Source organism: Convolutriloba macropyga, chromosome 5 (genome assembly GCF_964194025.1).
Source record: "Convolutriloba macropyga chromosome 5, txConMacr16.3, whole genome shotgun sequence".
NCBI lineage: Eukaryota > Metazoa > Xenacoelomorpha > Acoela > Convolutidae > Convolutriloba > Convolutriloba macropyga.
The window spans coordinates 16,310,102-16,325,032 of NC_134472.1; the positions used below are offsets into that span (position 1 = coordinate 16,310,102).

Genomic DNA, 14,931 nt, shown 5'->3' on the forward strand with positions numbered 1-14,931 from the left:
TCAAATTGGAGTAGTGATTTTGGTCACACCGAAACAGGAAGTAGAGCAAAAAAAGTGAGTGGTTTTTGCCTTAATTCTAAAGTAGAGTGAGAAAACGGTGTTTGATCAAAAATTCGCTTTCTCGTTGGTGGTTTTTTGTTCATATGCGGCAGTTTTACTTTGACTTTTGCTGTCTTTTATTTTTTCGGATCAAATTTTTTTATAAACTGTTTTCCCAATCCATTCATAGTTCCTTCTAGGCCTAGTTTTTTGTTTGAGCTAAATTTCCATTTCTAGTTAAAGGTTTTGTGTTTACATGAGGCATTTTGACACTGATTTTCTGTTTTTTTTTTAAATTTATCTAATTTTTTTTAGAAGTGGCTTTCCCAATTCACTCATAAACCATTCTTGGTCTCGCTTTTTATTTAGTCAATGAAAATTCCTTGAATTGTACGTCAGCACTTGTCCTGCTATGTTTTTTTTATTGGGTCGTCAAGATTTTTGTTACAACCATATGACGTCACAACCACTTCAAATCTGCTTTTTCTTCATTCGTTCATGCAATTTCAACTGAAATGCGTGCGTGACGTTATTTTTCGCTACTAGATGAGCGAGTTTTTTGTTCATTTCCGTGATTAAATTTTGGTCACACTTGGCTTACCTCACTCTCAAAAATGACTTTCTCGCTCTAAATTTGACTTTAAATTTAATTCGAAGAGATAAGGGCAAGTGAGTGTATGTCACTCTAAATGAAGGTTATTTGAGAGCAGCTAATAGAGGCAGCAAAAACTTTTACAGATTTTTAATCAAAATATAACATATCAGCCTTCAATGAAACGTCGATTTTTTTGGTCTGTTTTTTACTGTTTTTTTTAGAGTTCTGAAACGGCAGATCTACGAAGCTATTGCGGCAGTTTTTTGACAATCTGCCTGCTATGTTCTTGTTTTTACTTCGTTATCTTGAATTGAATACTATAATAAGGTAGACAGTTCAAGTCCATTAAGTAGTTTATTGGCTCTCTGTTGTTTCAAGTTCAACTTAAATTCGTTTCGAGAATTTGTCCGGCTGTGTTTTTTACTTTGTCGAACCAAAATTTGTTTTGTTTTGTTTACTTTAGTTTGCCGCTTGTGCAAGATTCAGCATGAATTTATTTTGACTTCGCTAGGCTGTTTATTTTCTATGATTCTGCTGGTCAAAGAGCTTTTAAACAGCAGTTTCCCATCAAAGCAACCTGAATTGAATAGTCATTGACCCAGAAAGCCCAGTATTAGATGCAAGCCAGTTGAACTTCTTATAAGTCTTAGTTACCTTCTCTATTTCTAATTGGCATTGAGAAGAATCCCCGTGTCCTCTCACTAAGAATTAGGATTGTTTCTAACAACGAAATACAATCAAAGTAGCGCGCACATAAAAATGTTTGGATCTATTCTGTTTAGCCCCCCCAAAGTTTAGTGGGAATATATGTTTTAAGGACCCCCAGCCGCACGTGCGTTATTTTTACATAGTAACGTGCTATATAACAACATATACTTCGTAACTCTGGGTCATAAAAAAACACTGTGGGGGGGGGGAACGGAATAGATCCAAATGTTTTTATATCATTTTTTTGTTTCAATGGGCATGTTTGATAGCCGCCGTCAGCTTTTCAACAATTATTATTTATGCGCTCTCTTTATTTTTAATTCGCTTTATCTTTTGATCACGTTTTTTATTGCTCTTGAACGAAGTTCATTGCAATTATTGTAAACGCGTGTCTTTTTTTATGCAAATTGTTCGCTTGACAATTTTGCGCTTTTCTTCTGGAACATTCTTTGACTTCTCAAGTGACTTTTTCACGCTTTCGTTCATCATTTCTGAAAGATGTCTAGTGCTCCGAAGTTGCTAATATAAAATCGGTTGCAGCAAATGAAAATTAAGTGACTCGTAGTGCAGTGGTTAGTGGGGGTCGCATGGATCGAGAGGGCAGTGGTTCGAATCCCGGTGGGGTCAAAGTTTTTTTGCACCCATAATGAAAAATTGATCTAGACTGAAGGCCATGATTTAAATTGCCTCGCCTATCGTTCAAGAGCAATTATTCCGACATTTGTCTGTTTGTTTTTTTTTGTTTCACATAAGTCACACTTTTCACAGTTGACTTCTGACTTACTTCTCTCACTGTTTCAACTGAATAGATTTTAAATTCTTTCACGAATTGAATTACGCAATGTGAATACCTTCAATGTCAAAAGAGCAAAATCGAAGGAAAGGGGATAAACTGGTAAAGCCCGGTCATTGAGTCATAGAGCATTTGGTTATCAAAGCTCATTAGTGAATGATAGCTGACATTAGTTTTAGGCTTAACAGCTGTCAGTTTAGAAGCTGAATTAAGTATAGTTTTAGAATCTAACCTGCCAAAATAGAACACTTTTAGACACAAAAAAAACCAAAAACTTGGTCAATTCCTCTTCTTTTCTTTTTCTGTTTCAATCCTGATGTGCATCAAGCGCGTCAACGGCGGCTATTTTCCGGCAATTTGCTGGCTATGGTTTCAATTCGAACGGAGGTCAAGGAGGTCCATTTTGACTATATACCGGCAAAATCGACGTGCCTGCAAAGCAGTAGTTCTTTAATATCGTTTTTTATTTTTTCAGTTCTTTTCAGTTCAAAAATCTTGTGATGCCCGGATAATTGTCTACTAAACACTTCGTCAAGGCGTGTTTTTTTAATTTCTGACTGACGCTTCGTTGTTTTTCTGCTAATTTTTGTGGATATAAAAAGTTTTTAATTTGCTGCTTGAACAGAACAAAGGAGTTAAAGGAGTTTTTGCGAAGTGCTACGTTTACAAAAGGGTATTTGAGGTGTAGCTTGATTATATTTATGGATTAGTTTTTTTCGTGCTTCTAAGGGTTTTACCTTTAAAAAGTGTTTACAAAATTGTTTGGAAAGAAGATTTTGTACTTTTTTTTGCTCTCTGATTGATAAAAACAAATCAAATTAAAAACTGACTTTCAACAAAAAATTTTGGGAATGCACAACAAATTTGGGAATGCACGAGAAACTCAAACATTGAGTTGTTTTTGAAAAAAATGTCAGAAATTATCTATCCAGGGGCTACGTCAGATGTCAGGTTTCGCATTGAATTAATTTGTTGGAGGTTGAGCAGATTTTGCTGTCTTTTTATGCAAGAGGAACCATTCTTACCATTCCAGAACCTACATAAGATCTGGATTATTTTATGGTCTTTTTTGGTTGTGCGAATGGAACTGTTCCCAAGGAAAATTTTACAATACAGAAAATGTATTTACAATTGTCTGAGAAGACAGAAGATGTTGGTGAATTCTTTCTATGATGGGGGAAAAGCGAATCATGAGTTTCTTAAGAATTCCAATTCGAAGAATTTCTTCAAGGAGCAACTCGAAACTGAATGAAAGTTATTTTTCAGTCCCTTGAGCCAACAGGAAAAAAATTCTCACGTGCAATTTAGCTATTAATCTTGGTGAATGATAATGATCTTGTGCCTGCCAATGTTAAGTAAAATGAACAGTGGAATGTAATTTTTCTATTTATAACTTTTAATGAACAGTTTTTAGTAGTGTAAGTTAGGTCTCCTCTGATTAACTCGCGGGCTTGTCACTTGACGAGACATAAGTATCTTTCAGGTGTCATCCAGGTGGTGATATTTTATAATTTGCATTTCTAATTGCTCACACAATGTTAGAAACAATTACTTGGGATTTTGCGATCTTTTCATGTAATGGTTTGCTCGATTGGTTTTTTCCGACATTCGATTTGGCGTTTTCAGTGACTTCTTACGCTTGACTTCTTAGTATTGCGTGATCTAAATGGCTCTCATTCAGAATTCAAGCTGACAGTATGATTCGCGGAGATTTTTTTAAATGTCAAATAAAAAATATTCCAAATTGTCATCTGACTTTAGTTCTTAGTACTCGCCTCAAAATTTGGAAAACGCTAAGACAATCATTTTAAGCCCCCAACGTATCTCTACCTTGCGGTAACAATGAAGTAGGCTATAATTGACCCCTGTTTTCATTTTTTCTCTGTCAATTGAGACTTCATGCTTCGTTTAGTAGCCAGGTCAGGGAATTTTTTTCGGAACGCCTATTCAGTTCTTTGTATTGTATGCCAGAACTTTCCTATTGTTTTTAATAGCCGCACAGCGATAGCTGGGGCTATTATTGGCCTTCTCTTGGTTTTTTACAATTCAAAGAATTTGAATTGTATTGGGGCGCTGTCTTTTTTTTTACGACTCGAAGAGGAGTATTGGTTTTCTTAAGGTTTTTTTTTTTACCGGAAGTACTATTCGTTCAGACGATGTTTTGACCTAAAAGCGAAAGCGAGTAAAATTGCAGTGTGAACTAATTTTTTCTGAGCGAGAGAAGTTTTTTGATCATGCGCGGCGTTTAGTGAATGACTTTTTGACATTGAAAAGTAGTTTTTGACTGAATGGCACATATAGATAACCGTTTTTAGCCGTTTTTTCGTCTAAGTGGCCTAGTTTTTTTGCTTGTAATTTGGTTTTTTGTAGAAATATTTTTTAATCGATGCCATGTTGAAATGTAAACCCCGGAAATTGATAGCACAGTATTTTGCATAGCCTGAAATTGCGTTTCAAATGCGAAATTGGCACATATTTCTTGATTTTTTAGTTAATTTTTGGGCTTTTTTTTCTATTAATTTCTTCATTTTTGGATCTTTTAGCTGTTTTTTGTCAAAAATCGGTTAATATGGCAACTTCCCTTTGATAGATCATATACTCAATGCCTCTTTCTACCTCGATGTAATTTTGTTTCATAAAATTGTACATTTGCTAATCCGATTTTCGTAGTTTTTTGCCAATTTTTTTCAGTTTTTTGCTTGTATTTTGCTTTTAATTACTAGAAATAGTATTTTGGGGAACATGAGGGACTTTAATTTCGTTTCAAGAAAAATTCAATCTTTTTTGGTGTTAAGTTTTTGAAAAAACAGATAAATTTTTTTCATAAATGCAGTCTTAAATATTTTTATTTTTTTACTACTTTTTTGCAAAATGTTTCATTGTTTCGTATGTCTGAATTCTGTTTTTTCTTGTTTTATTCTGTTCAGGAAGTTGGACTTTTGTCTCGAATGACTCGTTGTCTTTTCTATGTCTCGAATGCTGATCAATGAAGTGTACTCGTTTTTCTTGTTTTTTTTTTAAATTTGATTTTTAACTTTCAAAAATCAAGAGTTGGTCTTTTTGTTACGGTGTTCCTAACATTGTGTCCATATTCTTCACATTCTCGTTTGTATCATTCTAGTTTTGTCCTGGCACCTACTTTTATATTCGTTATATTGATTTTTTCAGTTGTTAAAAAATTGAATGAAATCAGCTTTTTCTTAGATCTTGGTTTCTTCGGTTTGCAATTGATTTAATTCAAAATAAGGCAGTACTGGGAGTTTGCTAGAAAGTCTTTTCCAACATTTCTACTTATTACTATTCATTGCAATTTTCTTCCGGGCTTGGTTTTGTTTTAGACGATTTTTTGTCTTTGAATATTATTCTGTTGCTTTTGTTTTTATATGATTTATTTAATTTTTGAATTAGTATGAAATCATGTTGTCTAGCATATATACAACAAGGAAGACTCATGTATTATTTTTGCCGTGATTAGAAATCTAATTGTAGTGGTTCTCTGATTCTTAAGATTGAGCACTCTTTTTTGAATAATTTTGACTTTCCTGTCTTTCTTGAAAAGTTTTTATCTGCCGTTTGCTTTCGCGATCTTTTTGAGATTAGAATCATTAATTATCTGAGGGCATTTGATGGCCCTGTCAGTTTTGTCAGGCTATCAGTTTTTTTACCATTCTAAACATTTCAGACTTTTATAACGTTACCAAACGTTTTCAATAATAAAGTTTGGCTGCATTTTCTTTCTCTTGGTGACAGTGGTTTAAATTTCACCGATGTTTAGATCAGACCCGGGGAGGTAATGAGTTAATGGTGTAATACAAAAGGTAATGGCTTCAACTTTTTGTGAAGTTTTGGTGCTTCGAGTCGCTTCCGGAATTCTTCCGGCTATGTTTTTAAGATCTGTTCACACATTTTCATGATTTTTGAAGTCAAATTGGAGTAGTGATTTTGGTCACGCCGAAACAGGAAGTGGAGCGAAAAAGCGAGTGGTTTTGCGGCGTGAATTTTTTTAGCTCTAATTTTAAAGTAGAGTGAGAAAACGGTGTTAGAACAAAAATTCGGTTTCTCGGTAGTGGTTTTTTGTTCACATATGCGGCAATTTCACTCTGATTTTTACTGTTTTTTCGATTTTTTGGATCGGATTTTTTTCTAAATGGTTTTCCCAATCCATTCACAGCTCATTCTAGGCCTAGTTTTTTGTTTGACTTAAAATTTCATTTCTCGCTAGGGTTTTTTTTGCTCACATGCGGCATTTTGATATTGATTTTCTGTTTTTTTTTCTTATTTTTTTGTTCTGATTTTTTTAAAATGGTTTTCTGAAATCACTCATAGCGCATTCTAGGTCTAGATTTTCTGTTTAGTCAATGAAAATTCTTTGAATTGTACGTCAGGACTTGTCCTGCTATGTTTTTTATTTCGTCGTCATGATTTTTGTTACGACCATATGACGTCACAGCCACTTTTTGTTCATTCGTTCATGCAATTTCAACTGAATTGCATGTGTGACGTCATTTTTCGCTCTTAGTGGAGCGAGTTTTTTTGTTCATGCGCGTGATTAAATTTTTGGTCACACTTGACTTACCTCACTCTCAAAAATGACTTCCTCACTTTGAAATTGACTTTTATTTACTTTAATTCAAAGAGATAAGGTCAAATGGGTGTGTGTCACTCTAAATGAAGTTTATTTGAGATCAGCTAATAGAGGCAGCAAAAACTTATACAGATTTTTAATCAAAATTTAACAGATCAGCCTTCAATGAAAAGACGAATTTTTTGGTCTGTCTTTTTTACTGTTTTTTTTAGACTGCCGGTCTACAAATCTATTGCGGCTATTTTCTGGCAATCTGCCAGCTATGTTTAAATGTTTTCGTTAAGGTATTTTTTTAATTGCTCTGAAACGATGTTCAAAGCAATCATTGAAAACGTGTGTTTTTATGCAAAATTGTGCCTGTCCTTTTTCTTCTAGATCATTCTTTTAGTTTCACTTCTTGACTGACTTTTCAAGATTGAATTATTAATTTTTTTGTGGTCTAAATTGGTCTTATTCGGAAATTAAGTCTGTTGCTAAAAACAAAAGGAATTGTAAAATAGGACATTGTACGGACCGCATAGCCAAGTGGTTAATGAGTCTAACGTAGTGTTGGTGTCGGGTTCAACCCCCCCCCCCATTCGGAATTTTTTGCTCACAAAAAGTTTTATGTAGGTCCTAGCCCCCTTTGAATTCAATTGTCCGGCCTATCGATCGAAAGGAGTTTTTCCGACGTTAGTTGGTTTATGTTTTACACTAGTCAAAATTTTACGTTTGACTTTTGACATACTTCACTCACTGTCAGAATTTCACGGCAATGTAAGTTTTATCAACAAATTTACGCAATATAATGAATACGGCCGAAATCAAAAAACGAAATCACAAGAAAACTGCATAACTTCCGGTTGAGACTATGTGCATTAAGTTATCAAAGGTTTTTATAGTAGTTCCTAAATGGTTTTATATAACTTTTTTGTCCTCCACTTTAGAGGATGAGTTCAGCATTGTTGTGTATTTTAATGAAACTGTGCAATAAATTGCGACACTCAGAGTAAGTTAGACTGTGATTCTTTATCTGTCTGTTTTTTCGTTACCTGGTCGGTCACAACGTAGGTCATCAGTGGATCATCAGTGTGGTCAACAGTGGCTTATTCCGGGCTATCTGCCGGATGTTTTTTAATTAGTCGTGGAAACTTTTTATCACAATAATTCTTGATCTTTATTAGCTCTAAGACAATTTAATTCGAATTCAGTTCACAACGTAATGAAAAATTTAAATAAATTAAATGAGTCTTAGACTCGGATATATAAGTTGTTTTTAGTTCATAGAGAACAATAGCGAAGTGATGTTTCTTGAGGAAAATTATCACCGTGGGAGTGGTTTGCATTGAGGACATTGAGTATGGATTATCATATAGCCGACAAATTTTTGCTTTCTAGATTGCAATAGAGTATTAGATGCTTTGACCTTTTAGAGTACTTGCTTTAATTTCAGGGAACACTCGTAAATGTACCGGAGAAAAGTAGTCGCAAGATGAGCAGTCGAAATGGAGGTGATTCCTACCAGGTTGACACTAGTAACATACTCTTCATTGCGAGTGGTGCTTTCAATGGACTGGACAAGATTGTTGCTAGGAGGAAAAATCAGAAGGTGAGTTGACTAACTTTTATATAACCAGAAACATGTATCGCCAATGTCAACTTTTCGTATCAATTTGCCCCTAAGCCTGTCTACTTCGAAATCTCTTGCCGACTACCTCTACCGTATGTTCCGAGGATGTCTGCTCGAAACCGTCGAGCTCTACATAAATTTACTTAAACCTTATACGCTTAAATAAACTTTGCCCTATAGTTTTACATTGGCAAATTCATATTAAAGCAATCGAGTAATAGAATTTTTCATTTAGGCTGTGACTTGCCCTTTGAGTATTTATGAAGATTTGTTTCAGTTTTTGGGTTTCGGAGCCCCTAGACCTCAACCAACACCTCAACCTCTAGCAGCTGTAAACTCAGAAGCATCTACTGGATTCTCAGCCCCCCGGTTCAGTTCTTCACCCGACTCTTCGACTGTTGATGTCTGTGATAATGATTCGATCAAAGATATAAAAGAGAAGGATGCCTTCTTAGCGGCAACTGAAGCCAGGTATAAGGAACTGTTTTCCTCTCCCTTGGTAGAATTGAACCATATTTTGTTTGATTGTTTACGCAGTTCTAATTAGGGTAATATGAATTGTAACTGGTAATCAACCTCTTATTGGGTTATCAGAATAATTATCAGATCAATTCAAAAACACGCAATAGTTTGCAAGACAGGCAAAGATTTTGTTTACTGAGAAATGGTTACTTGTTTTTGACCTGTACTTAACAACCTCTACGTTATTTGTTGCAAATATTGCCAATAGTGATATGAAGTTCGAGTCAGGTCTTTATTATAGCTGCGAAGCTGTAAGCTGAGCGTAGCTATATTGCGGTGCTCTTGATTTTTTACAATTCAAAGAATTTGAATTGTATTGGGGCGCTGTCTTTTTTTACGACTCGAAGAGGAGTATTGGAGAAGTCCTTTTTTTTAATCAATTTTATTGGAGTGATTTTTGAAGCGGGAAATGAAACTCGTGAAAAAATTTGGAGTGATTTTGGCGCTGAACAAAAGTGAATAGCGGAGCGAAAAGAGAGTGATTTCTGTTCATACCGCTGTTTTTGAGAGAGCGAGAAATTGATGTGTGAAAAAATTTTCTCTAAGCGAGCTAAATTTTTTTGTTCACGTGCGGCAATTTAAAGCAGTTTTTTTAATAGCCGCCCTCATCTTCTCAGCCGGCTATTATAGCGCTCCTATTTTTTTTTACTTCGTCGAATAAAAAAATGTTTCGCTTTACCTCATTTTGCCGCCTTTTCAACATTTTGCGTAAAATCTTTTTGACTTCTCTAGGCTAGTTTCTCTCTTCTCTCATTCTGCTAAAAGTGATTTTGAACATCAGTTGCTCAGCAAAGCAATTCAAAATGAACAGAGTTAGTACAAAAATGGATGTCAGAAATAGAAACGGGATAAACCCATAAAGCCCAATTTTAGATGCCCGCTATTTGAACGTCGTTCCTATAAGTCTTATTTACCATCTCTAATGCATATTGTTATTGATGGTAGCCCCTGTAGCTTCTCTCTAAAACAGAAGTATGTTCAACCACGAAATGCCATCAAAATAAATCGGACTTCAAAAAATGTTTTTGCACAAAAATCTTTTTTTTAATATCTTCTGTTATTTCAATCCCAATCATGCTTATTGGAATCAACGGCGGCTATTTTCCGGCAATCTGCCGGGTATGTTCATTTATTTTGGTTAAGAGGTTTGGTTATGATTTTGTTTTATTTTTAGGCTGGTTTTGGTAGTGGTTTGAAGGTTTCTGGAAATTAATATTAGTTTTATGATAATTTGGAGGTTTTTAATGTATTTTGGCTGATTTTTGGGCTAATTTTTGCGCTTTTTTGACGTTTATTTTGTTTTACTGGCTCAAATTTGTATTGAAGAAAGCCATTCTACTTGAGCAATTTTAGGATAACAATTTTTTACATTTTTGTGGGTAAGAATCATTTTCTTGTTGAGAAATATGACAAAAAAATGGCGAAAATTGGAACTATTTTTATTTATTTTTTGCAGTCTTTCTTTTTCTGTTTTTAGCTAAGTTTCTTCGCCTATTATGACTTGCCTATTGTTTTGCGAGCATCTGGATACCCTATTGGCTGAAGGGAATTTGTCTTTGGATTTATATGTTTTGGAAATATTAAAAAATTTAGTAAGTTTTTCCAGTTTTTCAGTAAAAATTGTTTTCAAGAGCTTTTTTTCATAATTTTAGCCTACAGTGTTTTTTCAAAATTCACATAAGTGGTTTTTGTAAGTACTAGTTCTTTTGATGAAGTTATTTTGGCAGAGATAGTTTTTTTGGGATCTCAATTTGTAACAAAATTGGATCAGATTTTTTATCATATTTTAAGATTTGATTTTATTGTTTTACTTTTTGTTTCATGACTGTTTCAAGATAGTCATAAATTAGTGAAAGCAGGTTTTGTTTGATGAGTAGTTTGTTGGCGTTTAAATGGATTTTAACTTCGAGTCGTTTCCTGAATTCTTCCGGCTATGTTTTTAAGATCTGTTCACACATTTTCATGATTTTTGAAGTCAAACTGGAGTAGTGATTTTGGTCACGCCGAAACAGGAAGTGGAGCGAAAAAGCGAGTGGTTTTGCGGCGTGAAATTTTTTCGCTCTAATTTTAAAGTAGAGTGAGAAAACGGTGTTTGAACAAAAATTCGCTTTCTCGCTAGTGGTTTTTTCACATGCGGCAATTTCACTTTGATTTTTACTGTTTTTCGATTTTTTGGATCGGATTTTTTTTCTAAACTGTTTTCCCAATCCATTCATAGTCCGTTCTGGGTCTAGTTTTTTGTTTAGTCAATGAAAATGCTTTGAATTGTACGTCAGGACTTGTCCTGCTATGTTTTTTTGTTTCGTCGTCTGACGCTCTTTTTTCGTTTTACATTTTTTTCACACAGCAAAGCTGAAAAAGTCAAATTTTCTGAATTACTTCTTCCTCTCACTAACGGAATTTGCGCGCGTGACGTCATTTCTCACTCGCTTTAGAAAAAGTTTTTAGGTTATTTGCGTGATTAGATTTTGATCATACGTGACTTACCTCACTCAATAAAATGACTTTTGTACTTTAAAAACTTAAGTTTAATTTGAATTTATTTAAAGTCAAAGGAACTCATATGTGCAATAAAGGTCCCTAATAAGAGGCCTAATAAGAGGGAATGAATTTTAACAAGCTTTATTAATTAATCGCTGAATGTTTTTTAGCCTAGTTATTTGAGCGGCGTCGATTTTTTTTTTCAATTTAGATCTGTATCTGTTTCTATCTCTATTATATGGCACGCAGGTCTATTCTTTCGCAGCTATTCCGGCAATCTGCCGGCTATTTTTGTTTTAATGTATGTAAGTATGTGTTCTCTTGGTTTAGAGATTTGATCGAGTTCGGGATGATTCCGGAGTTTTGTGGTCGGCTACCTGTCATAGTGTCTCTGGCCAGTCTGGACGAGGATGCTCTGGTCCAGATTCTCACCCAGCCCCAGAATGCCCTCATTCCACAGTATCAACACTTGTTCCAAATTGACAAGGTTTATCTTAATTTCGTACAAATCAAACATTAAGAATCACTAGGTTGGACATTAAAACCTTGTTGAAATGGCTGAGATGTTTTTTTTTAGTTGAGACGCACTTATCCCCTATCAAGATAAAAGATGCACATTTGAAATTGGTGTCAAATAATGTAAAGGTTGAAATAAAGAGGTGCGAGGCAATGCAGTGCTTTAATAGGGGTTAAATTATTGAGGTTAAAATAATAGGTTTAAAAAACTACGCATTTAGTCAAATTTTCTCTGCAATTTCAAATTTGCCTTTTGGTTAATCTTGCAAATGTATGTGCCCGTAGATTTTGACGGCTTTTCATTTTAGTGATATAATAAAAATGAAAACGGTTCTGCTGCTGTACACAATTGTCGTCTTTTCTGATCTAATCAAGTAAAAAGCACAGTTCCAAGCCTATTTTCTTAAAGTAGCGTTGTGCCGTATCAATTCTAAGCCTTGAAGCTGAAAACAAACTGTAGCAAACCATAAACTAAGTTTCGTATCATATATGTTGGATAGCAAAAATGATAGTGCGTCAGAAGGAACCAAAGATCTCTGACATGTATTTTTTTTGTGTAGTAGATCAGGATTCTGGGTACAATTCCACGGGTTATTCGCCCTACAAGTTTAAATTAAGCATGAGTTCTGCTGATGAGAGTTTGAGTTTAGACATTGGGCTGCAGGTTCCACAGAGACATAAAATGCGCCATGAGCAGGAATGATTTTCATTACACTGTAGAAACATTCGTCAATATATGTCGGTGAGAGTTTTCCTGTTGATCTTGTTGTTGGATAGTAAAGAACGCCACCAGATGTTAAACATTTGTAGTCTGCGATCGAAGAAGTTGGCATCTGCTTTCTCTAGTCTTCTTTTTTTCACTACGAACTCGTTTTTTGTGCCTTGTCTAGTCATTGTTACAATCCCTCGTATTTGTTCAGAAAAGTCGTCGTCGTATTGGTTCGCGAGTATATCCAGGAGGAAGAGAAGGTCATGTAACTCAAAGTAGAAGGAGAGCGGTAGTAGCTTGAGGCGTTCACGACTCTCTTTGTATGTTTTATTTGACGTATAGTTCATGATCCACAATGTTGCTTTTCTTTGTAGCCTTTCTAGCGCTTTCATATCTCCCTTACTGGCGTACCAAACTTGGATGCGTAGGCTACGACAGGTACAACATAGCCAGTATATGTGTTCAGTTTAGTTTTCCATCTTGTGATTTTTGAGATATTACTTTTTAAGAAATGGAATGCTCGCCAAGCTTTGTTGAGTCGAGTGTTACAATTCGAGCTCCACGACAGATATTGTTCATCAGAACACCAAGGTCCCGTTGGTTTTTAGCTGAGGCAAGAGCTGTTCCATTGCGACTACCTTCAAAACTTCCTCAGAGGCTCAGGCTTGCACATTTTTTGGCATTGAGATTCATGTCATTTTCTATACTCCATTTGCTGATTTGATTAATGTCAGGTTGTATGTGTGCTGCTAATTTTGAAATTAATTTTAGGTCGTGTGCATATGCATAAGGAATGGTGAGGGTAACTACATTGCACAGGTCGTTCACATAAGCGATAAAGAACAGGGACCCAGTATAGACCCTTGTGGAACACCACTGGTGACAGGAATGTATGGAGATGAGGTGTCACTTATCTTTACGCGTTGAAGTCTATGCGACAAGTAACTACTTATCATGCTGAGTAGTTTTCCTCCTAGTCCGTGCTGAGACGGACCAGGATGAAAACTACTCAGCATGATAGGTAGTTACTTGTCGCATAGACCTCAACGCGTAAAGATAAGTGACACCTCAGATAAGTGACCTAAAGATAAGTTGTGCCGTATCAATTCTAAGCCTTAAAGCTGAAAAGAAACTGTAGCAAACCATAAACCAAGTTTCATATCGTATATGTTGGATAGCAAAAATGATAGTGCGTCAAAAGGAACCGAAGATCTCTGACATGTTTTTTTTCAGTGTGAACTGGCCGTGACTGACGAAGCTTTAAAAGCAATAGCCCGGTCAGCCCTAGAACGGAAGACTGGTGCTAGAGGTCTGAGAGCGATTGTGGAACAGCTGCTCTTGGATCCTATGTTCGATGTCCCGAGCTCAAACATTAAACGAGTCAAGATCACGGGAGATGTCGTTAACAATAGAGCTGAGCCAGAGTACACCTATGACGTCACGATTAGTTGTCCCGAATCGTCAGCCAATAAGAATGCGGCATCCAATGTCGCTTAGAATCATAGAAAAGACTGGGCTAACTTCTATTAGAGGTTGCTCCTTCCCCTCCCCCTCCCTCCGTACTCAAAGTTTCTACCTGCTTTCATAAGCGTGTTGCTTTATGCGCTTTCGATAATGCGTATGTTATTTCTGGGATGCATAACGCACTGCTGGATGAGTAACTGGAAGAAGTCGTTTCTCAGTATATATTTATAAGCTCATAATGACAGAAACAAATTGTAAAGAAGAGGGGAAGCAGCTTCTAATTACATAAAAACTTTTAAATATAACCATAACTTATAGGTTTTCAACATTTGTCAATTTTTTGTTGCGATCAGAATGCTATCCACGGCGATGAGAATTCGAAGGAATTATGATGGTATTGAAGTTGCTGTTGTTTTCGTATGTAGAGTTAGATAGGAACATTATTTTCTGTAGTTACGGGAATAAATTCTTGAAAGCTTTGGTTTTGTTTAAGACGATTTAAAAACGTATTCACGGCTTTTTACAGTCAAATCAAAAGTGAGAATTTTGGTTTCATTTTTAATAATTTTTAAAATGACCTTTAAGTTTCGTTTGAATTAGTTATAAGTCGAAGGAACTTGAATGTGTAACAATGGTCCCTAATAAAAAGACTTCGCGGAATGAATTTTAACAAGCTTCATTAATTTAGCGCTGAATGTTTTATTCATATCTAACGGTTTCATGCTTTTGGCAGAACTTCGAAAAATTTATGTTAGTTTTTGGAATTTGCCCCTTTTTTCAGATTTGTCTTTTTGGTTCGAGAACACTCTTCGCTTTCCAGTTTCTCTTCAACGTTCGACTTCTTAAGTTTTGCGTGATTTCAATTGTTTTCATTCACAGATAAAATTTGTTAATATAAAAAAAAATTGTG

The 14,931-nt window shown here is 35.3% G+C and overlaps 1 protein-coding gene across 3 annotated transcripts in view; it reads left to right on the top strand.

Annotated features, from left to right (window-relative positions):
* Positions 1-14,131, top strand: part of LOC142339171 (ATP-dependent clpX-like chaperone, mitochondrial) — a 41,981-nt gene extending 27,850 nt beyond the window's left edge. For all 3 annotated transcript variants that reach the window (XM_075388966.1, XM_075388967.1, XM_075388968.1), the window contains 4 exons: positions 8,153-8,308; positions 8,607-8,800; positions 11,663-11,819; positions 13,791-14,131. In XM_075388966.1, the coding sequence (XP_075245081.1) occupies positions 8,153-8,308; positions 8,607-8,800; positions 11,663-11,819; positions 13,791-14,054 (771 nt within the window). In that variant the 3' untranslated portion in view covers positions 14,055-14,131. The remainder of the gene's footprint in view (positions 1-8,152; positions 8,309-8,606; positions 8,801-11,662; positions 11,820-13,790) is intronic.
* Positions 14,132-14,931: the final 800 nt, after the last annotated feature.